The sequence below is a fragment of the Salvelinus sp. IW2-2015 genome, linkage group LG20, assembly GCF_002910315.2.
Source record: "Salvelinus sp. IW2-2015 linkage group LG20, ASM291031v2, whole genome shotgun sequence".
Classification (NCBI taxonomy): domain Eukaryota; kingdom Metazoa; phylum Chordata; class Actinopteri; order Salmoniformes; family Salmonidae; genus Salvelinus; species Salvelinus sp. IW2-2015.
In genome coordinates, this window is record NC_036860.1 from 42,338,774 (window position 1) to 42,361,766 (window position 22,993).

Consider the following 22,993-nt stretch of genomic DNA (forward strand, 5'->3'; position numbering starts at 1 on the left):
TCTGGCCCTGCGGCTTTGTGAATGTTGACCTGTTTAAAGGTCTTGCTCACATCGGCTACCGAGAGCGTCATCAGACTGTCGTCCAGAACAGCTGGTGCTCTTGTGCATGCTTCAGTGTTGCTTGCCTCGAAGCGAGCATAAAAGGCATTTACCTCATCTGGTAGGCTCGCATCACTGGGCAGCTCGCTTCTGTTTCCCTTTGTAGTCTGTAATAGTTTTCAAGCCCTGCCATGTCCGATGAGCGTCAGAGCCAGTGTAGTAGGATTCAATCTTAATCCTGTGTTGACGCTTTGCTTGTTTGAGGGTTCGTCTGAGGGCATAGCAGGATTTCTTATAAGCGTCCCGCTCCTTGAAAGTGGCAGCTCTAGCCTTTAGCTCGATGTGGATGTTACCTGTAATGTTACCTGTAATGGATGTTACCTGTAATCCATGGCTTCTGGTTGGGATATGTACGTATGGTCACTGTGGGGACGACGTCGTAAATGCAGTTATTGATGAAGCCGATGACTGAGGTGGTGTACTCCTCAATGCCATTGGATGAATCCCGGAACATATTCCAGTCTGTGCTAGCAAAACAGTCCTGTAGCGTAGCATCCGCGCCATCTGAACACTATCGTATTGAGCGAGTCACTGGTACTTCCTGCTTTAGTTTTTGCTTGTAAACTTTAATCAGGAGGATAGAATTATGAGAGCTTTGTATGCATCTCTGTGTGTGGAGTTAAGGTGGTCTAGAGTTTTATTTCCTCTGGTTGCACATGTGACATGCTGGTAGAAATTAGCTAGGTAAAACGGATTTAAGTTTGCCTGCATTAAAGTCCCCGGCCATTAAGAGCGCCGCTTCTGGATGATAATTTTATTGTTTGCTTATGGACTTATAGAGTTGTTTGAGTGGGGTCTTAGTGCCAGCATCAGTCTGTGGTGGTAAATAGACAGCTATGAATAATATAGATGAAAAATCTCTTGGTAGATAGTGTGGTCTACAGCTTATCATAAGGTACTCTACCTCAGGTGAGCAAAACCTCGAGACTTCTTTAATATATGTCACGCCCTGACCTTAGAGATCCCTATTATTCTCTATGTCAAATCAAATCAAATCAAATTTGATAGGTGTTTGGTTAGGTCAGGGTGTGTCTCGGGTGGGAAAGTCTATGTTTTCTATTTCTTTGTTTTGGCCATGTGTGGTTCCCAATCAGAAGCAGCTGTCTATTGTTGTCTCTGATTGGGGATCATATATAAGTTATCATTTTCCGTTTGGGTTTTGTGGGATCTTGTTTTCTGTTTCGTGTCTGTACCTGACAGAACTGTACGCTTTCGTTTTCACTTTGGTTATTTTGTTTGAGTGTTTTTTGAAAATAAAATTCATGAACACTTTCCACGCTGCGCACTGGTCCACTCCTTTCGACGAGAGCCGTAACAGAAGATCCCACCAAAAACGGACCAAGCAGCGTGGCCAGGAGGAGTGGACATGGGAGGAAATCCTGGATGGAGAAGGACCCTGGATGCGGGCTGGTGGAGTATCCCGTCCAAGGGACAGATGGAGGCAGCGAGAGAGGAACGGCGACGATACGAGAGTTAGTCATCGACGGAAGCCCGAGAGGCAGCTCCCCAATTTTTTTCTTTTTTTGGGGGGGGGGGGGGGGGCACATGGGGAGCACATGGGGAGCTTGGCGGAGTCAGGGTTTAGACCTGAGCCAACTCCCCGTGCTTATCGTGGGGAGCGTGTGACCGCTCAGGCACCGTGTTATGCGGGGATGCGCACGGTGTCTCCAGTGYGCATTCACAGCCCGGTGCGCTCCGTTCCAGCTCCCCGCAGTTGCCGTGCTAGAGTGGGCATTCAGCCAGGATGGATTGTGCCGGCTCAGCGCTCCTGGTCTCCGGTGCGTCTCTTCGGCCCAGGATATCCTGCGCCAGCTCTACGCACGGTATCCCCAGTTCGCCAGCACAACCCAGTGCGGCCTGTTCCAGCTCCCCGCACTTGCCGTGCTACAGGGGTTATTCAGCCAGGACACGTTGTGCCAGCTCTAAGCTCCAGATCTCCAGTGCGCCTCCACGGCCCAGTATATCCTGCGCCGGCTCTACGCACTATGCCTCCAGTGCGCCTTCATAGCCCAGTGCGTCCTGTGTCAGCTCTCCACACTCACCGAGCTAAAGTGGGTATCCAGCCAGGACGCATTGTGGCAGCTCCACGTACCAGGCTTCCAGTACGTCTCCTCAGTCTGGCGAGACCTGTTCCGGCTCCACGTACGAAGCCTCCAGTGATGATCCATGGCCCGGAGCCTGCAGTGATGATCCATGGCACGAAGCCTCCAGTGTCGATCAGCGGTCCGGAGCATCCAGCTACGGTCTCCAATCCGGAGCCTCCAGCGACGGTCCCCAGTCCGGAGCCTCCAGCGTCGGTCCCCAGTCCGGAGCCTCCAGCGACGGTCCCCAGTCCGGAACCTCCAACGACGGTCCGCAGTCCGGAGCCTCCAGCGACGGTCTGCAGTCCAGAAACTCCAGCGACGGTCTGCAGTCCAGAGTCTTCAATGACGGTCGGCAGTCCAGAATCTCCAGCGACGGTCGGCAGTCCAGAGCCTCCAGCGACAGTCGGCAGTCCAGAGCCTTCAGCAAGGGTTCCCAGTCCAGAGCCTTCAGCGAGGGTTCCCAGTCCAGAGCCTCTGGCGACGATCTACGGTCCAGAGGTCCCGGCAACAATCCCTGCACCAGAGGCGCCACCAAAGTGGGGAGAGCCTCAAGCGGAGCGGGGTCTGCGTCCCGCACCGGAGCCCCCACCGGAGCCCCCACCGAGAGTAGATGCCCACCCGGACCCTCCCCTATAGGTTCAGGTTTGCGGACCGAGTCCGCAACTTTGGGGGGGTACTGTCACGCCCTGACCTTAGAGATCCCTATTATTCTCTATGTTTGGTTAGGTCAGGGTGTGACTCAGGTGGGAAAGTCTATGTTTTCTATTTCTTTGTTTTGGCCATGTGTGGTTCCCAATCAGAGGCAGCTGTCTATCGTTTTCTCTGATTGGGGATCATATATAAGTTGTCATTTTCCATTTGGGTTTTGTGGGATCTTGTTTTCTGTTTCGTGTCTGTACCTGACAGAACTGTGCACTTTCGTTTTCACTTTGGTTATTTTGTTTGAGTGTTTTTTGAAAATAAAAATCATGTACGCTTTCCACGCTGCGCTTTGGTCCACTCCTTTCAACGAGAGCCGTAACAATATTAGACATTACGCACCAGCTGTTATTGACAAATAGATACACACCCACCCCTCGTCTTACCAGACGTATCTTCTCTGTTCTGCCGGTGCATGGAAAATCTCACCAGCTCTATATTATCCGTGTCATTGTTCATCACGACTCGATGAAACAGTTGTTTTATGAATTCTCCAAGCAACACACACAAGACACTCAATGACAGTGACACATTTGGTTCAACAGTAATGTGAGTCCCATAGTGTGCCAGGCCAGACTGGGCTGTGAAGGGTTAACTCTGGGCCACAGACTCTTCTATTTACTGTGCAGATCGAGTTTCCTGGATCTCGGCAGGAATCCACCCTGAGTGAATGCAGTCAGTGGACCTCACATACAAGCTTCCCGACTGGGAGAGAGATGGTAGAAAAACATGGAAGTCGCATTCACAAGCTCTCTGGGACCTGTTCTCTTATTCCTCTCTCCTTTACTTCCTTAGTAGACTTGTATTGAGGCTCCTGTGTCAAGGAATGGTAGTCAGGCCTGGGCTGGTGCCTGGTGTGTACTGTTCTGTGTGTGTGTGTGCGTGCATGCGTGCGTGTGTGCGTGTGGTGCGTGTGTGTGTGTGGTGTGTGTGTGTGTGTGTGTGGTGTGTGTGTGTGTGTGTGTGTGTGTGTGTGTGTGTGTGTGTGTGTGTGTGTGTGTGTGTGTGTGTGTGTGTGTGTGTGTGTGTGTGTGTGTGTGTGTGTGTGTGTGTGGTGTGTGTGTGTGTGTGTGCGTGTGTGTGTTGTGTGTTTATGGTGTAGTGTGTGTTGTAGTGAGTGGCATATAGTAGTGGGCAGTTGTAAAGGCCATAGTATGACAGAGGGGCAGGATTCCAGCCAGCCTCCCTGTGGGCTTGTATTCCTCTGAGGCCATTGGTTGTCTGGACAGAGTGACTCATCATCAGCACCACAGAGAGATGAATCAGACGCGAAGAGAAAGGGCAGAGTGAACTGAGAGAGAGGAGAAGAGAGGAGAGGAAAGAAGATGATAGGAGAGGTAGCCTACCTCATAATACTGTACCTCTCAATGCTGCTCAGATTGGAGTGTAGCCTTTTGATGGGGGAGTGAGAAGTGTCTTCAACCATAAACCATTCAACCATAAACCATTCAACCATAAACCATTCAACCATAAACCATTCAACCATAAACCATTCAACCATAACGTAATCCAGAGCAGCACACTCCACCACTCCATACTGTAAACACAAGCACAGATGCAAACCATACATAATTCATAACCTTTGAGCAAGTGTGTAAATTGCTTTGCAAGGGTGCATGCTGAGACCGTTTATGGCGTATTATACAATGGTTGGGTCTAATCCTGGATGCTGATTGGTTAAAACCACATTCCAGCCAGTGTCTATTCCACAAGTTACCACCAGTTAAACAATGACGTTGAAATGCCTATTGGCTCTGTTCCATCTCACTGCGCAATCCGCTGTCTTATCAGCCCAGCCAGGCAATTTATAAACTTGATCTCCACTAAAAAACAATCTAGACATTATCTCCCATTTATTTTCGACTAACATTTGAATTTCAACAGCGTAGATTTGTATAAACCTTGCTGTCTGTCTCTCCAACATTTGCAACAGTGTTTCAATATTGAAATTCGATCCCCAGCTGTCCCATAGTAATGAACGTGTCGGGAGTCGGGATGAGACAGACAGGCAGCGTTTCTCAGCCAATCGAAATCATGAATCAGCTGGCATCATTTTTGTGGATATATACAAATAGAAACAGGTAAAACTAAAAGAAGTGCAGCTAGTTTGCTGTCTTTCCAGCTTCAGTTTGAATTGATTGTGTTTGCTGTGTTTTTGGCTAGCTCCTGTGAACAACAGTGTCCTGACGAGAGAGCACATGTTCTATGCCAGGCGAAATCGGGCATCATTTTCTCATTGTTATGGATGTATCCAAATAAATGTCTCTAGAAAACAGCTTAAACAAACGCAAATGCAGCTACTTTGCTGTTATTCTTGCTGCACTGTTTGCCTGACTGTAAGTTAGCCGTAGTTGGCTAGCTAGCAAGCAAGGGATAAGATCGTTGCCAGCCAGTATGGAAATGGAACATTTAGAACAAACAACTTGGTTGCGTCCATAGATACAGAACAAAAAGACTGAATGACTGGTTCGCGTCTCTGGCAACCGAACCGTTAGAACGAATGACTAGCCGGTTTGGGTAGCAACCCTAGATTTGTGTCGGTACTGTATCTTGTGGAAGGATGAAATAGTATGAACAAATTCATCAAAATAAAAAACATTGGTGAAAATATATCAATAATTATTTGAATATGTTGGTAACCTGTTGTATAGAAGTGATAATGCCCTTGAAGCCGGTGTTTGAACGATATATTGGCTCAACTTGGTCTCGGGCCTAACAACACCCGTACCAATATATCCTCCAAACACAGGCTTCGAGGGTATAATCACTTCATTGCACCATGTTTAATGCCTTCATACAGATGTTCACACATTCTCACGTTTATCCTCTCCTGGATGCTGATGGAGAAGACTGCTACCTCAGCAAATCAGGGCCTGTATCAGCCATACATGCTCTCCTGATGAAAGTATGGCATTGTTGATGTCCCCATTTAATGGCAGATGTCTTAGTAATCAGTATAATTTCATACAAGTCTACTTTAACCATATGATATTAAAACAATTTACTCTTCTGCCAAGGATGCAATAAAAGCTATTTTCAATTCAGTGTCTGTATATCTGTAAATAATTAAAGGAACCATCATGAGATTCAGCTATATACACCTCTGCCAAAAGCCTTTGTAAACATTTTGACCAATAACTGATATGGTCACCTTCACCTAGCCTTTTCCCCATAAATATTGAGCTAGATACTATAAAGAGTTGATGGATATATCCTTGATAGTGTGTTTTCTGTCTGTTTCTCTACAGCTGCATTGAGGCCCTTAGAGGCTGAGGTTAGTAACTATGTTCTGTGTTAGTGTTCCAGGAACTTCCAGGGCCTCCCAGTATCGGGCCAGGTGTATGCCCCATGGGGATGTCTCTGTCTGGGGGGCCTGGTGAGTTACGTTGCCTGCCTGGCTGACTTCTGGGTCATATTCATTAGACACCAAACGGAAGAGAGACTGGAAGAGGGATGGACTTTCTTGAACTCGTCCAATAAATTTAAAAAATGTTTTCGTATTCCGTTGCAAAACCTTTTGCTACTTTGTGCCCTAATGAATACCATCCTGGACTCAGTTAGGGGAAGCACCAGGAGGGCAGTCTCATAACGACCACCTCTGAACCAGAACTGGTTATGTTACTTTGCTACTCACCTCCTCTTAACTTTCCACTGGTTCACTTTCTATTAAACATCCATCCATCAAACCAATATTAATCTTGACTGTAATCTTCTGTTTGTCTGAAATATGGAATTGGATACAGATCAATCAAACCATACCACACCGAGTTTAAGCCTTTTCTGCAAGTGTTGCATTTCTTCTACCTTGTGTATGATCTTCTAATGTAATGAGCTTCCATGCAGGAACCTCAAGGGTATAAAACGCAATTCACACCCAGCCTGGAGGTCTAAAGGAATTGTATGAGCCCTGCTGCCTGGGGAAATGACTGCCTATTAATCAGCTAAGAAGACACATCTGGAACACATTGGCGCTCTGGTGACTTGGTGCTTTCCCTCCCAGAGAGAGGACAGCTTCCAATTAAGCAATTAAGAGATTTGGCATTTGGTATTTTATTAGGATCCCCATACTCTTCCTGGGGTCCACACAAAACATGAAACATAATACAGAATAACATAATATAGAACATCAATAGAGAAGAACAGCTCATGGACAGAACTACATACATTTTTTACATGAAGCCTGTGAAGGGAAACATGGCCGTTGAATGAGGGTCCTTTAGGGTTAATGCATGGAGTGCTACTGGAGCAGCCCTCCGGGCATCATCATGAGACATGGTAATGATAATAATAATAGAGTTAATTTGCATAGCTCTTTTCATTACAGCAAGAATTTCAAAGAGGCGCTAGGCCGGGGATGGGCAACTGTGATGGGGGTGGGGGCCACAAAAAATCTGAACTCATCATGAGGGGCCGCAAGTAGTCCCCCACAGAGAGAACATCTTTCAATGTTAGAGTTCATTTTGTGCAAATCTACACATTTTTTAAAGCTAGTTGGCTGAAATTCTACACATGCAAATGTTTTATTTTTGGTGTTCATTTTGTGCAATTCTACACATTTTGCCATAGTTTGGAGAGAAACATTTGCAGTTTTTAATATGATATCTGAGTGAGACTGACTAACAAAAACAGTGCGGGGCCCCCAGGCTCTAATGCGATCTTGATTACTACAAGTTTAGATAACTGGTCGCTAGACTAACTTACCAATATAAAAAATATTTGCTGACATGAGCTAATTGAGTGACTATCAGTGACTGACATAACAAGAGAAAAACACTTGATGCACAACCAAATATCTAAAGTGCACCTTGTGTATTTACTATTCTACCTCGCAAAAAGTAAGTTGAGACCCCGACTGAGTTCCCCTTCGAGGGCCTTCAAAAGGGCTAGTTTCCCATCCCTGCTCTAGGATATACACCACCACCCTGTCTTCCCTACCTAACCTTGGGTTTAACCACGGCTGGGCCAGGGCTCTCTCCCACCCCCCTGGCTCTGGTCTAATTGCTGCCTAAATCAGATGCAGGGGAAACTGTAGTGTGTGCAAACCTGACTGTTTCTCAGTGGTGGTTGTCCTTTGTTGTTGCATTGGCCACATTGGCTAATGCTCTAGATGTCAGGATGTAGAACTCTTCTGGTTGTAGATCTGTGGTTGGGGGTTATTACATTCTCTCTACTAGCTGTTGCATGTTCCCCTTGTATAATCGCCAGCTCACAAATTAATGAAAATAGTTACAAATAATTAAAACATTTGTGTAAATGTAGAGGAATTTCACACTGAAACTATCAAGCTGTTGATTGTTGATTTCATGTGTTTTTTTTTGTATTTCGTGATTTATTAAAATAAACCACATTTCTAAAATGCAGTGTGGGAGGTCATCTAGTATAAACTATTCCCAAGTTTCACCATTAAGAAAATGACAAAGCACTCTGTCACAGAGAAACGTCAGACATGTTGTAGCTCACTCCTTCACACAGCTCAGGTTCTTCTGACTGTCTGATAGTGGTCTAGTTAATGTTTTTTGCTGACTTCTGTGTTTGATGGCCTAATTTAAACAATGATCTCATTCTTGCCTGGTAGGTTTCAGGAAAAGAGTCTGTGCTCCCTTCATTTCCAGTTGCAGCAGCAGCAGACAGGGAGCCAGGGAGGTGGGGAGCTCATTTCATTAGCTTACAATTCATATTGAATTTATTAATCCCATGCTGTTTTCTGAAGGCTGGAGGCTGATTAAAGAGAGAGAAAAAATCCTCGATATAGACACCTTTCCTCCATCTGCTCAGGCTGGAGGCTGATTAAAGAGAGAGAAAAAATCCTCGATATAGACACCTTTCCTCCATCTGCTCACAACGTGTGTGTGAGACAGAGGGAGAGCGAGAGAGAGAAGGAAGAGTGGGGGGGGGGGGGGGGGGGGGGGGGGGGGGGGGGGGGGGGGGGGGGGGGGGGAAGCAAGGGTGCCTTACAACAAGGGTCTGTGAAGACTGCAGCAGATAAAAGTGTGTCAGATCATTTACCAGTAGGGATACGTGACATCTTTTCTCTGGGCAGCAGCCCTGCAGAAAGGCTCTTGTATAGTCAGCAGCACAACAAAGGGATGGCCACAGCTTTATTTGTGCCTCTAGAATGTTCCTGCACAGGCACTGTGTGAACCACCGCCCATACAAGTGGCCCCATTGCTTTCAACTGCATTGGGAGTAGGGTGTAGGGTGCTGCCATAACACAGAGTTGACTAGAGGTACACATGCACACACACACAGAGGCTTCAGAGTTGTAAAACAAGTGATGCCGCCAAACCACTTTATTCTCTCAAACTACAAAGACCCTGGCAGCCGTGGTTTTGACTCAGCTGAAAGAGCAGAGCACTGCTCTCTCTGCCCAACTGCCTTTAAGTGACACAATCTGACACAGTTCAAAAGAGGCCCTTTAGCCAATAGCTGGTGTCTGTGCCACACAGGCCCTTTACAAAGCAGCATTGTTGTGTTGGACATGAAGGGGTGGAATAGTGAGTCTGGCCCTGTACAGCTCCACAATGTGTCTATCACATGTCCAACTGCAAGGACATACCACAGGGAAGACAGCCAGACCTGCAATTACTCCCAGAAAGGTTAGCCATATTAGGTCTCTCTCCAGAATGATGGTTTTCTTTGGGTTCCCTTGTTGACCTGAGCATGGGAGGCTCCTCAGAGGRGGAATGGGAGGACCATCGTCCTCAGTGAATTTAATAAAAAATGTAAAAYATTAAAAAAGTTATCTATTTTAGATAAAACTATACTAAATATAATCCCGTCACCAAATAATTGATTAAACGACACTGATCACCACTAAACCTGAGCCACTATCAGGACATTAGGCTGATTGGGTGGAAAGGCTGTGTTTGACACCTCAATCAGCAACGTGCCTTTGAAACAGCAAAGGATCTGCTTTCCCAACACTCTACAGCGCTCTCAGAACACAGTTGTATACAGGACACGAATCGTATTTTGGATTATTGTCTTTTTTATTATCTTAATTCAGCTACTGACATAATGTGAATTGGTTCAAGAAGAGCCCCATATAGTGTTGACTTAATTCACCACATTACCACAGGTATATTTGCTGGCTACATTAGAGGCTATAAAATGTGCATATGGTTTTAGTATGCGTATAATTATGGCGGTTCTATTCATCTGTGAATTAACAAACCATGTGCATACCAGGCCATTGAAGAATATAATAAACCTACATTCTCTGAAAATGGATCCCTCAAGGGCTGACTTGAAAACCATTGAAGAAGGGGAGAAAAAAAATTTATACTCGAGTCCTGTGAGCTTTCATTTTTCAGATCAGAACATACTTTCTTAAATACAAGCAGCAAAGGCTTGACTGTCACCAGGGCTTTTTAAATGTTAATAACTTTGCAGTCAGGTCCAAGTATCATTGTGAGCAAATGGATGGGATAATTGCTTGTTCTTATTGATATCACAAGCTCTTCACAATCCATCATACTATATTGGGTTTGTGAACTATGTGTGCTTAGGCAAATGCTGAATGATGTGCGTGTGTGTGCTAGGTGTGTGTGCTAGGTGTGTGGTGTGTGTGTGTATGTGTGTGTTGTGTGTGGTGTGTGGTGTGTGTGTGTGTGTGTGTGTGTGTGTGTGTGGTGTGTGTGTGTTGTGTGTGTGTGTGTGTGTGTGTGTGTGTGTGTGTGGTGTGTGTGTGTGTGTGTGTTGTGTTGGGTGGTGTGGTGTTGGGGGGTTGGGACTAGAGGTGTGCTAATTTATTTGAACATGGTGTTGACCCTCTTGATTACTAAAGCCATTCGTCCAGTGCAGAACTTAAGACAGGGCTATTACCACTTAGCCTCTGTAAACAAGAGCTGTGCTGTTGAACTATAGACCTTCCATTCCTTCCCTGCCTGGCCTTCAATGCTAACTATGAGCCCACACACGCATTCACACAACACAGCAACACACACACATACACACACACGCACACATGCTGATGCCTTGGCTCTCAGAACAGCTGTGTATGTCTGAGGAGAGAGTGAACACTTTCCTGGGTGGTCAATTTTATTGATTTACAGAAAGCTTTTTAAATTTGTCACGTGACTCTTCAGTAACGACAATGTTCATCCTGTTTCGGGTTAAGATCACACTGTTGACTAAAGAGTCTGGATTGTTTTTCTGCTGGTTGCACACACACGTTCAGAAAACAACCTGGTCAACAAACAAAATTCTGGAATCTGGCTCCAATTCCAAACCAGTTCCAATGACATAGAACTTCCCTGTAATTCACATTACATGACTTAGCCTTGCCTATAAATCCAGATTTGAATACATGTAGTTTTCAAATCAATATCAATTTGATAATAATTCACAATTGATTTCCAGCTGTTTTGACCACAATGAACGTCAAAGAATCCCATTATTATAACACTCTCCAGCTATTCAGGCTATTTACAGACCTCCAGATATCTGGCATTCCATTCACTCTACACTGTTTAGCTCACACACAGTCACTCATTTGGTGATCATTGCTACAATATCCTGTTCCTCTTGTTGTGGTTCTCCTGTCTTGTTTAACCACATGTTTTCATTAAATGTAGATCATGGTCTCACAGGCAAAACCTCATATGTATTTTTCACTTTCTTTCCACAGGATTTAGTCGAAGTACAGCAAGACCTTTTGACACATGCTGCACACAGTTTATTTTGGTGCACAGACAGGCAGGGACTGTAGACCATGTCGGTCAGATGTCCGTAGAGATTTGACAAGATAAGAACAATAAAAAATATCAGCAGATATAATAACAATCTGGTTAGTTTCCCATTAGTTACAATGTTATGTCAAATGTTTTACTCTTAACAATCCCACAGATACTTTAGCGTTACCTAATTGTTTTCCATATCTAGTGGGAGCGATGATAAAGAGAGAGGAACAGGGAGAGAGAGATTATCAGTCCTGTCTGGTGGGAGATAGACATAAAAATGGGCAGGGGCATCATGCACCGATTATTTTAGAGTAGGCAAGAAGTACGTGAAACAGCTTTTCCTGCAATCTAGAGCCATAATCATTATGTCTAATTCTAYGTAAAAAAAGATGTATATTTATCTGCATAGGTTATCTAAGCATACCTCTTTACCTGTTCAATTGTCATTTAAATGAATGATAAACATTGATTCTTTCATAACTTTTATGGCTAAGGAGTGTAGTACAACTGTCACACTGGCCCAACAATGGAAGCCTGCAGATGTGTCCCTTTCATAGCACACAGTAAATTGGCCAGTGTTGACTAGTGTTAACCATGTCATAATATATCATAACACCTGACATAACTTGTCATAACGTGTTATAATATGGTCATAATACTGTCATGACACATATATTTTGACCTGTTGTGACACATATCGCATTATTTTATGGCTGGTTATGTCAACACAAGGCAAAACATTCAATTACACCATAGCCTACTTGTCAACAGTATGTTTTTGGAAATGTACCATCATTTTAATTGTGCACACATTGATGTCAGACATGCACCTACCCCAATGCTCTGTTTCCAATGACTGGGATGAATGCAGGAGCAGATTTCAGGAGCAGGACAAGACACCCTCTTTTTGACTGATGACTGATATAAGGGCATTTACGTGATAGACCTATCTGGCTTATATAATTATGATGGTCATAATGTTTCCTGCCAGTGTCATAAAGTGTATTTTCTTAGTCCAAGTAATGTGACACAGGGTGGTCATAATGCTTCTTGAAAGTGTGTCATGAATTGTATTTTCTAGAAATTATGTAAAGGATTCATTACAACAACAACAACAAAGTAAATAGAAAAAAGTAAATAGCACACCCAAAGTACAAAGTAAGTTACAAAGTAAATAGCACACCCAACTACCTCATCCCCATATTGTTATTTATCTTCTTGCTCTTTTGCACACCAGTGTCTCTACTTGCACATCATCATCTGCACATCTATCACTCCAGTATTAATGCTAAATTGTCATTATTTTGCCTCTATGGCCTATTTATTGCATTACCTCCCTAATCTTACTACATTTGCACACACTGTACATAGATTTTTCTGTTGTGTTATTGACTGTACGTTTGTTTATGTGTAACTCTGTGTTGTTTTTGTTGCACTGCTTTGCTTTATCTTGGCCAGGTCGCAGTTGTAAATGAGAACTTGTTCTCAACTAGCCTACCTGGTTAAACAAAGGTGAAAAAAAGGACTTAAGAAACAACATTTCAAATGAAAGAAAACGTATTGGCAGGGGGGGCAGGGGTGTGTAGGTGTCATAACCTGCCATAAAATAATGCAATATATTTTAACAGGTTTAAATTGGGCTAAATACTTTGCATCGATTTGGCTTCTCAGAATTCCGTGCATTCATCACAATCAATTATCTGAAAAGTATTAACTTAACACATTTTCATACAAATGAAAGAGAAAAGCTCAGTATCAATTGTATACATTTTTTTTTCTAAAATAAAAAATAACAAGTGCAGTCACCTTTTGGGTTTCAATTATTGAGTAAAATAGCTACTTCATCATGACCGAATGTATTCAATAATCTTGAACGCTTGACAGCACATTTGTTAATATAATTTGTTCTCAGAGTGGCGCAACAATAATTTGTCACAGTGCATGGCACTTGTGGCCTGGGCAACTCGTGAATTGTATTAGCGTCGCGCGTGCTTTATGTTACTACAGCATTACAATAGTGTTATAATAGTGTTACATTGTATCCCCGCCTACACTGACACATTCGATTAGGTGAACGTTTTTAGGGCTTTGCTCTGATTGCAAGGCCACACACCATATGATGTAAATGTTGATGCAAGGAATGGATACATTTCTTTGTGTATGCACTAGGTGGTGCACTGTGAAAGTCGGTAAATTTAAAGGTTTGATCATTAGTAACAGAATCTGGTTGCTCAGTAGCGCCTCTTGCTCTCGCCTAGCGGCAATACCCATCAGTTACAGTGTTATTACAGCCCTCATGACCACAATGAGCCAATAGGCTTTTGGAGGCAGAGTTCTCCCTGTGGCCGCCATTAAAGAAAGGAATCCATGAATTCAAATGGAACCAGAAGGATCAGAGACCGAAATAATGGTTAAAATTACCGTAGAGATAGGCATATGCCAAATTCCGATTGGTTTTTAAGGATGTTATTCGTTTTTAGATTGATTTTGATGGTGATGGAGGAGTAGAGCAACGTTTTTAGCAAAAACCGTTTTAAGCTAAGGGGGAGGGGGATAGTTGCTTCTTTGCTCTCCTTTTCTTTTTGTTTTAAGAGCATTTTTCGCTCCATTTAAATGTTTTATTTAATTTGTATTCGAGAGGTCGATAGAGAGGTTGTGGAGGCGATATTTTGACAGCTTTTATTTTAGGGCGGACAATAGCATTCGAAGGGTTGTTGAATAACATTCTCCAGCCAATTGTTTTAAAATAATTATCGTTTATTACCTTATTATACATCTTGCAAAATACATTTGAAAATCTGTCTATATTTTCCCGGGAACTGAAATGATGGAATGTTCGATCTCGCTGTGAAAGGATGAGTTCTTGTTTTGTACCAAACGGGGCCAGCTTGGAGGATTGCCACTCCAATCTATTCTGTCTGGTAAGAGATTTAAAACTAAAGGAAAAGCAGCCATTTTTAACTAGCTGAAAAGAGCGAGCTAACGTTAGTAGCCACAGCAATGGAAAAGCAGGCAGGGCCTGTCGAGCACTGCAATTCAAACATCATTCACTAAGGCAATGTTTATTTGCATACTTTGAAGTTGTGCAAGATTAAAGAATAATAGTGTTATCTGTCACTTGCAGCTGCATGCATGCTGTTTGCCATCACACATTTTCAGTTTGATCACATTCAATGCATTCCAGCCCTGAGAGTTTTAGGCAAAAAAGTGTAACTAATGTAACGTGTGGTGATGATGAACATCCTAATTAACTAGCTATCTATAGCAACGTTGATTACCATGCATGATTACATTTTTGTCTAGTTGTTTACTTAGTTGAATTAACGTTCTATATCGTTATGCTTTTTATCGCATGCATTGTGTAGCTTATTTATGTGACCTTAAAGTAAACCCAAGCAGTTGGCTAGCCTGCTAACTAGCTTGCAATGTTGTTCATTTGCACAAATAGCAAACTAGCTAAATGGCAGAAACATTTGGCATTCGACCATGGAAAGTAAAGGCTCGTGAACATTGGCTTCTAATTTCAACTTCCATGTTCTATCGTGTTGTTGTTGTCAGTGGGCCAGTGTAGTTGTGAAGATACATTGATTGCTACATTGTTTCTTTTAAGTAGCAATGAAGAGCTTAGCTACTGATAAATTGTAGCATATTTGCGGGCTTATACTTTTCCTTTGAAGTTGTCAAGTTTGCTTTCCAATCATTTGTTGTTTACATTCTTGGTTCGTGCTCACCTAAAATAGCTGAAATATTAAGAAACAACAATGTACTCTTGGATATTGTAAGTGCATCTCTTTAGAATGTAGTACTTACTTCCCGTCTGGCAAGTTTTCAAGTTGAATACATTTTTCATGTCAAATTAATGCAATTCACTGTTTTGTTTTATATCTGTGTATTTATTAGTATRTCTTAGTTCTCATAGTGCTGATTGATACTGTCGCTAGTCAGTCGTAAAACAATTTAATTATATAGCTATCATAAATACACAACCAAAAGTACATAATAGACTCAAGGAAAAAGCTCAGATGTWCCCTCTTGTCCCTCGCACACCTACTACTAGCTAGACCAATCTAAGAAGTTCTCAGTAGTTCACCAACTATATGTTTCCAGCAATGCATAGCATTTTTTCTGTACAGTATGTACTGTATGACAGATGTGAACAATTCCCCTTCATGAAGGTTAAATAGATAAATATTGATGGACTTGAATCGTCCTTTTCCACAGCATTTSACAGTAAAGCTGAATGAACAGGACAGACTAGTAGTGAATGACTGGTTGCTGTATTGCAATAGTAGGGAGACATTTTACTGCAGACTGAGATGAGCATGACACCAGAGCTGCTGTTCACGGTCCTGTATGACTCACACTCTGAACAGACATTGTGGTTTTAGGCTGAAAGAATGCAGTGAACACAGCTTGGCACTTTTTCCATAACTAATAGTTCTCAGGAGTCTTATTGCAATGTTTTTTCAAATGTATAATTCTCGTTTGTTTTTTAAAGTTAAGCGGCTTTTGCTTGCAAATTTCTGGGTGGTGAAGTTTGTTTGTAGATTAATTGGTWTGTGTTATAACACATTATTTTCATAAATCAATAGTCACGTCACAACGGCCCTGCTAGACTATGTCTCTTGTCAGGATAAGTTTTCAGCCTCGAGTAGAAGATAGTTATTGTAACTCATTTCGGGCCAGGCAGGATTAGAACAAACACTGCAGCAGTGACAAATGCCGTGCTGATGGAAAGGCTGGACGAGAGGACGGAGTAGACCGAGTGGATTTGCATTTCTCCAGAGTTTTCCAAGATGCAAACAGACTAGTTTCATGTTTTGCAGTGTGAGTGTGAGACCGTGACAGAGAGAGATGCTAGTAGTGGTGGTGGGGTGTCTATCTGTCTGCTCGGGGATGGTTTGAGCAACTTCACCTGTTGCTTGTCTCTGATTCAGAAAACTTTAATGTCCTAGAGGAAATTCGTTTAGCAGCAGTCAAAGTACATACAGACAAGATCACATTAAAATGTAAAACACAACAACAGAAAAAAGCAACAGACGTGTACTTGCTGGGATATGTATTGTGATTCTCATGATTCTAAATATATTGCGATTTGATGCTCCAAACATCTTTCTCACTATATGTCTGCTGCAGAGAGACGAGAGAGCATGAGAAACACGTTTTGATCAGTCAGGGAAATATATACAAAAGTTCTGAAAACATGCTGGCTCACTATTTACAAAGAGGATGGAGAACAAGCTTTATGATGAAAAATACCGGAGTTTTGCCGCAGGTACAGTCAACTAGTGGTAGCTAATGCTATTTGCAGCAGCAAAAAACTTTTTACAAATCGATACTTGGAGTCAAATATTGRTATATCGTCCAAAATAAAATAGCGATATGTAACTGTATCGATTTCTTCCCCCATCACTAATATCTACAGAATATTTACAAAAAGTTTGCAGGATAGTGCAAAGGTTTTGCATGTCAAAATATTTAGTGCTTAAAGTGCATGTAAGTCCAACATCTTCATTTGAACTATTAAAAATCGAATAATGAAGTAAGCATTATGCAGTATCTTTTTGAGTGCGAACTCATTACACCTTTTTGCTCATTTGAGCTATTGCACTTGGAATAAAGCGGCTATAGGGAATCTGAAGTCGCTGGGAGGGAGAATGGCAGGAAGGGAAAGCAAGGGAAGGGAAGGCAGCTGTTGGCACTTAGTGTGTTCCACAATGGGACCTGGAGCGCTGAGCTGTGAGAGGGAAGGTGAGCGAAGCTGAGCATCTGACGAAAGGAGGGGTCGTAACCCGCAAATCCCAGACAGATTTTACATCAACTTTCTGAGTCCGTCAAATGGCTTTGCCCTCAGATTCCCCTATAGCCGCTATGGGAGTTTGGCCTGAAGGCCTCGGCATCTGAAAAAGGAACCTTAACTCGACCCTGGTTCTTGCACTTCTGGTGGGAGGACATTTTGCATACACAGTTGCCTACATACCTGAGCATTATACAAACACTCAGCTAGTCGTGTCAGTTTGAAGGAAGCACACAGGTTTCTCTGACACATTCAGACTGCAACTCMGATGTAGATTTAAAAAAGATAGATTGATTGATTGACCGCAGAAGACACACAGACTTTTGCTGGCGCAATCTGCCTCTGGAAGATTGCCAGATAATGTTAGCAGAGAATAGCCTAGTTTATGGATTGAAAGCTTGGACTTGATCTTTGACAGAGAGAGCGGCCATTCCGTGGCTTTGAAAAGCCTAACATTGACGGAAAAAACATAAAAACAATTCAGAGCTGTCATCAAAAGAATGGATTGTTTGATGAAAATGCATTTCTGAAGAAGAATAAGTAAGACGGGCATATATGCAGGCTTACAGTCCAAGCGCCACCCGTTTCAGAAACAGTCGGTTTCTATAATTTCAGACGATCTGGTTTCACACAGTTTTTCCCCTCCCTTTTCTTTCCGTGCAGCACAGATGTTTCTCTGCAAGATGCAGGTGTCAGGTAGTTCCTCACACCACTATGTCTGCCACCATGAGAGAGAGAGGGCTTGGTGGATGAAGTTTCTGAAACAGAAACTGCAGCAACAGTAGTAGTATACTGATGAAAGGAATAAGTCAGTAGTACAGTAGCGCAAACTTGATGAACTGGTAGGCTATAGGCCTATATGATAAATGAATATGGGCTTGTGAATGGTGTCTTGACTGGAACAGCGTTTGAATGCCCTTGAGAAAAATTCCTGATGTGAGATATTTCCTATGATGTTKCTTGATGAATTGGTAATGCGTGAAGAAGCTGGGAGTTGGTGTGCCTGCCAATCACAATAAATCCTAGCAATGAAAAACATGTAAGGACACGTGGGAAAGAGTAGTGTTGAGGAAAGGCTTTTTTTTGTAGTCATATCTTGTAAATTTGATAGATTGTGTCACTAAACTCAACAGCCTATGAGCTTTCAATATTTGGTATAAAATCTCTTTAAAAAAATCTATTATTTTGTAGTTACAGTTGCTCATCMTATTCTAGTCAGATCATTGTAGCGTTTTGATATCTGTAGCATTCTGACTGGCCACTGTGGCCAGCGTATGGGCTTCCTGGCTGCCATGTTATAATGGATAACTAACTTGTTGTTGTGATCCAGCTTGGGTCCAGTTGACACCACAGAGCGTTCTGTTTTGACAACACCACCCCCCACCACTAATCTCCCAGTTTATACCCGGCTAGGCTAGGATAGGCTAGGCTAAAGACTAGCACGCCGCTACTACAACCAGGCTTAATCATTCGCTCACGCTCATAGTTTTTAAATTGATTTAAATTTACCCGCCAATTTAATTGTAATTGTCTAGTTCTAACTAAGTCAAAGTGACAGTTTGTCAACTTGAATATATCACCTGGCAGCGGAAAATAGCCCGCCTCAAGAATATGTACTATCAGTTGTCTGCCGCGCTGCAAGGATAGATAGGCGCTCCATCAAGAGAAGAACTGTAAGGCAATATTGCAACATAGGTTGTGATGGTAGTGTTGGTCTTTGTGGTGTTTCAGTGTATGACATGGGCACTGAGTGTAAGCCTAAAACACTGGAAGGCATGATGTATTCGGGGGTGGGTGGTGTGTGTGAGAGACAGTATATGGCCTCAGTGGACACAGGAAGCGCTGACTGGTTGTACGTCAAATCAAATCAAATGTTATTGGTCACATACACATGGTTAGCAGATGTTAATGCGAGTATAGTAAAATGCTTGTGCTTCTAGTTCCGACAGTGCAGTAATATTGAACAARTAATCAAACAAAATCACAATGACTACCTTATCACAATGACAACCACACAAATGTAAAGGGATGAATAAGAATATGTACATATAAATATATGGATGAGCGAGGGCTGTACGGCATAGGCAAGATGCAGTAGATGGTATAGAATACAGTATATACATATGAGATGAGTAATGTAGGATATGTAAACATTATTAAAGTGGCGTTATTTAAAGTGACTAGTGATACTTTTATTTAATCCATTTATAAAAGTGGCCAGAGATTTGAGTCTGTATGTTGGCATAGCCTCTATGTTAGTGATGGCTGTTTAACAGTCTGATGGCCTTGAGATAGAAGCTGTTTTTCAGTCTCTCGGTCACAGCTTTGATGCACCTGTACTGACCTCGCCTTCTGGATGATAGCGGGGTGAACAGGCAGTGGCTCGGGTGGTTGTTGTCCTTGATGATCTTTTTGGCCTTCCTGTGACATCGGGTGCTGTAGGTGTCCTAGAGGGAAGGTAGTTTGCCCTGTGCGTTGTGCAGACTGCACTACCCTTGCCGTTGTGGACGGAGCAGTTGCCGTACCACGCGGTGATACAGCCCGACAGGACGCTCTCGATTGTGCATCTGTAAAAGTTTGTGAGTGTTTTAGGTGGATGGGGGGGTGCTCCCTCTGCTGTTTCCTGAAGTCCACAATTATCTCCTTTGTTTTGTTGACGTTGAGTGAGAGGTTATTTTCCTGACACCACACTCCGAGGGCCCTCACCTCCTCCCTGTAGGCCGTCTCGTCGTTGTTGGTAATCAAGCCTACCACTGTAGTGTCGTCTGCAAACTTGATGATTGAGTTGGAGGCGTGCATGGCCACGCAGTCATGAGTGAACAGGGAGTACAGGAGAGGGCTGAGAACGCACCTTTGTGGGGCCCCAGTTTTGAGGATCAGCGGGGTGGAGATGTTGTTTCCTACCTTCACCACCTTGGGGCGGCCCGTCAGAAAGTCCAGGACCCGGTTGCACAGGACGGGGTCGAGACCCAGGATCTCGAGCTTAATGATGAGTTTGGAGGGTGCTATGGTGTTAAATGCTGTACGTAGGGACTGCTTTCTGGTGAGCCTCAGCCAGCCGCCAGGGGTAGGCAGGCAGCTGTAGCAGTGGAGCGTAATGTTCCTGTTTTAACACTTCATAACCCTGTAGTACTCTGTGCTGCTGCTAGTGATTTACAACCAATGAATTTCTCTGAGTTGTGTTACCTCTCTCTATAAAAGCCGGACAATGTTGGCTTATATAGAGCACAATCCCCAAAGCACTCATCATTAAAAAGGATTAAGGTGGTCAGCCCATTTACAAGCATTAGGGAGGTTTTGTTCTTAGAGCATTGAACATGTTGTTCATGTTGTTCATGCTGAGATTGAAAGCACCTGAAGCTAAAGTGCACACAATTGGAACAAAAACAAGCCAAGGTTTTTTTTGCTGCTTTTCTCTTTAGCCACGATTCTTTCTGTTTATATTGAAGCCTTTCCTCTTGTTTCATTTATCTATCTATCTATCTATCTATCTATCTATCTATCTATCTATCTATCTATCTATCTATCTATCTATCTATCTATCTATCTATCTATCTATCTATCTATCTATCTATCTATCTATCTATCTATCTATCCAACACTCTACATCTTCCTTTATCTCTCTCCTTCCGCTCTCTCCTCTCTCTCCTCCCTCTATATTGTTATCTTCTTCCTCGATCTCTCCTCTGCCTCTTTCTCTGTCGCTTCTCACTCTCTCTCTGTTTTCCCATCTCCCTTTCCTCTATCTCTCTTTGTTTTTCTATTTCTGTGGCTGCGTGCCTGTGTGTCTCCTTGTCATAAGTGTTCCTCCTGATGAGGCGGAGGCTCCAGAAAGGAGAATGAATGCTTTTGCTTTTTAAACGTTTACTGTAACACTAGAAATCCTGGCCTCTTTGGACCTGCCTTCAGGCCAATAAGGACTCATTTTGACTTAACATTCTAACAGTCTAATAAATACACTGAGTATACCAAACATTAGGAACACCTTCCTAATATTGTGTTACATCCCCCTCTTTTGCCCTTAGAACAGCCTCAATGGACCATTCTTGATACACACAGGAAACTGTTGAGCTTGAAAAAATCAGCAGTGTTGCAGTTCTTGACACAAACCGGTGCGCCTGGCACCTACTACCATACCCCATTCAAAGGCACTTAAATCTTTTGTCTTGCCCATTCAACCTCTGAATGGCACAAATCCATGTTTCAATTGTCTCAATCTACACTGATTGAAGTGTATTTAACAAGTGACATCAATAAGGGATCATAGCTTTCTGTTGCCGATTGTTCACCTGTGGAGCGCATTRAACAGTGGTTGTTCTTGGAAAAAGTGATATTTTGAAATAGAGCTCATCTCTTCAATTTTGATAGATATTTGGCAATGTTAAGTGTTTTGGAAACCTCAGAATCTGCGCTTTCTGATACCATATAGAAGCATCTTACCTGCATGTGACAATGTAGGAGGATTTGAAAAAAGTCACTTTTTGGCGCCCCACTGAAAAAATGACATTTCCTCTTAAAACTGCTTATAACACATTCTGTTTGTGATCTCGAAATTCTAACAATATACAGTACGTGTGTTAAATATTTGGAAGGGGCAATTTCAAAATGACCCCCAAGGCCTTTCTAGTGTTAAAATGTTTACCCACGGGCACCTGGCTCCTGTGGCAGTGGCTGACTCTCCCTCCCCCCCTCCCAGGCTGATCTGACTGGGATCAAATGGAAGCGGTACGTGTGGCAGGGCCCCACCTCTGCGCCGATCCTCTTCCCCGTGACCGAGGAGGACCCCATCCTGTGCAGCTTCAGCCGCTGCCTCAAGGCGGACGTACTGAGCGTGTGGCGGCGGAGCCAGAGGCCCGGACGTAGGGAGCTCTGGCTGTTCTGGTGGGGGGACGACCCTAACTTCGCAGAGCTGATCCATCACGAACTTACAGGTGAGACAGGATAGAGAGAGTGGGCGCATGTACACACACAGACACACACTCACGCTAACCTGAATAGAATACCTGCCATGGTCCAATAACTTGAAACAGCAGTACTAAGCCTGTGTGATGGCTTTGGCTTATAATTAAAAAATATATAATTTGTCGTATTTTAAATTTTTATTAGACACAGATGTAATTGCAGGATATAGTGATATTCTTATGCTCTGAGCTCCAACAGTGCAGGTCAAAAAGAGAAGTGAATGAAACAATAATACAAATAATAATAATATATACATATTTACAACTGTAACAATTATAAATGTCCATTGGGGGGTGGGGGCAGGATAAAATGTCCGTGGGGGGAGTAGCAGGGGGAAGTGACAGGTGAATGAAACAATAATACAAATAAGACTGAAGAATACAGTCTAAGCAACGGCCCACTCAGACCATGTTTAAGATTGCCTTTGCTGCTCACAAGAGATAAATGAGGGACTCATGTTTCTTTCAATTAACCTTTTTATGCATTCATCGRAGGTTACAGAGCTGGTTAAATGGGTGATTATTGTAAAAGATCATGAAAAGGAGCCTCTTGAGTGCTGCAGACCTCAGAGCAATACCTAAGCCTGTGGTGATAATGATGATAGTTAAAGTGCTGGTTGTATAATGTCAAATATTACAAGGTTCAGGGCAGGGGTTGATTGTCAGGCTGAC

At 43.1% G+C, this 22,993-nt stretch overlaps 1 protein-coding gene across 2 annotated transcripts in view; it reads left to right on the forward strand.

Annotated features, from left to right (window-relative positions):
- Positions 1 to 13,873: 13,873 nt before the first annotated feature.
- The window catches only part of med13a (mediator complex subunit 13a), a 106,389-nt gene continuing 97,269 nt past the window's right edge, over positions 13,874 to 22,993 (forward strand). For both annotated transcript variants that reach the window (XM_024012339.1, XM_070449402.1), the window contains exons 1-2: positions 13,874 to 14,484; positions 22,057 to 22,291. In XM_024012339.1, coding sequence (XP_023868107.1) covers positions 14,419 to 14,484; positions 22,057 to 22,291 — 301 coding nt within the window. In that variant the 5' untranslated portion in view covers positions 13,874 to 14,418. The remainder of the gene's footprint in view (positions 14,485 to 22,056; positions 22,292 to 22,993) is intronic.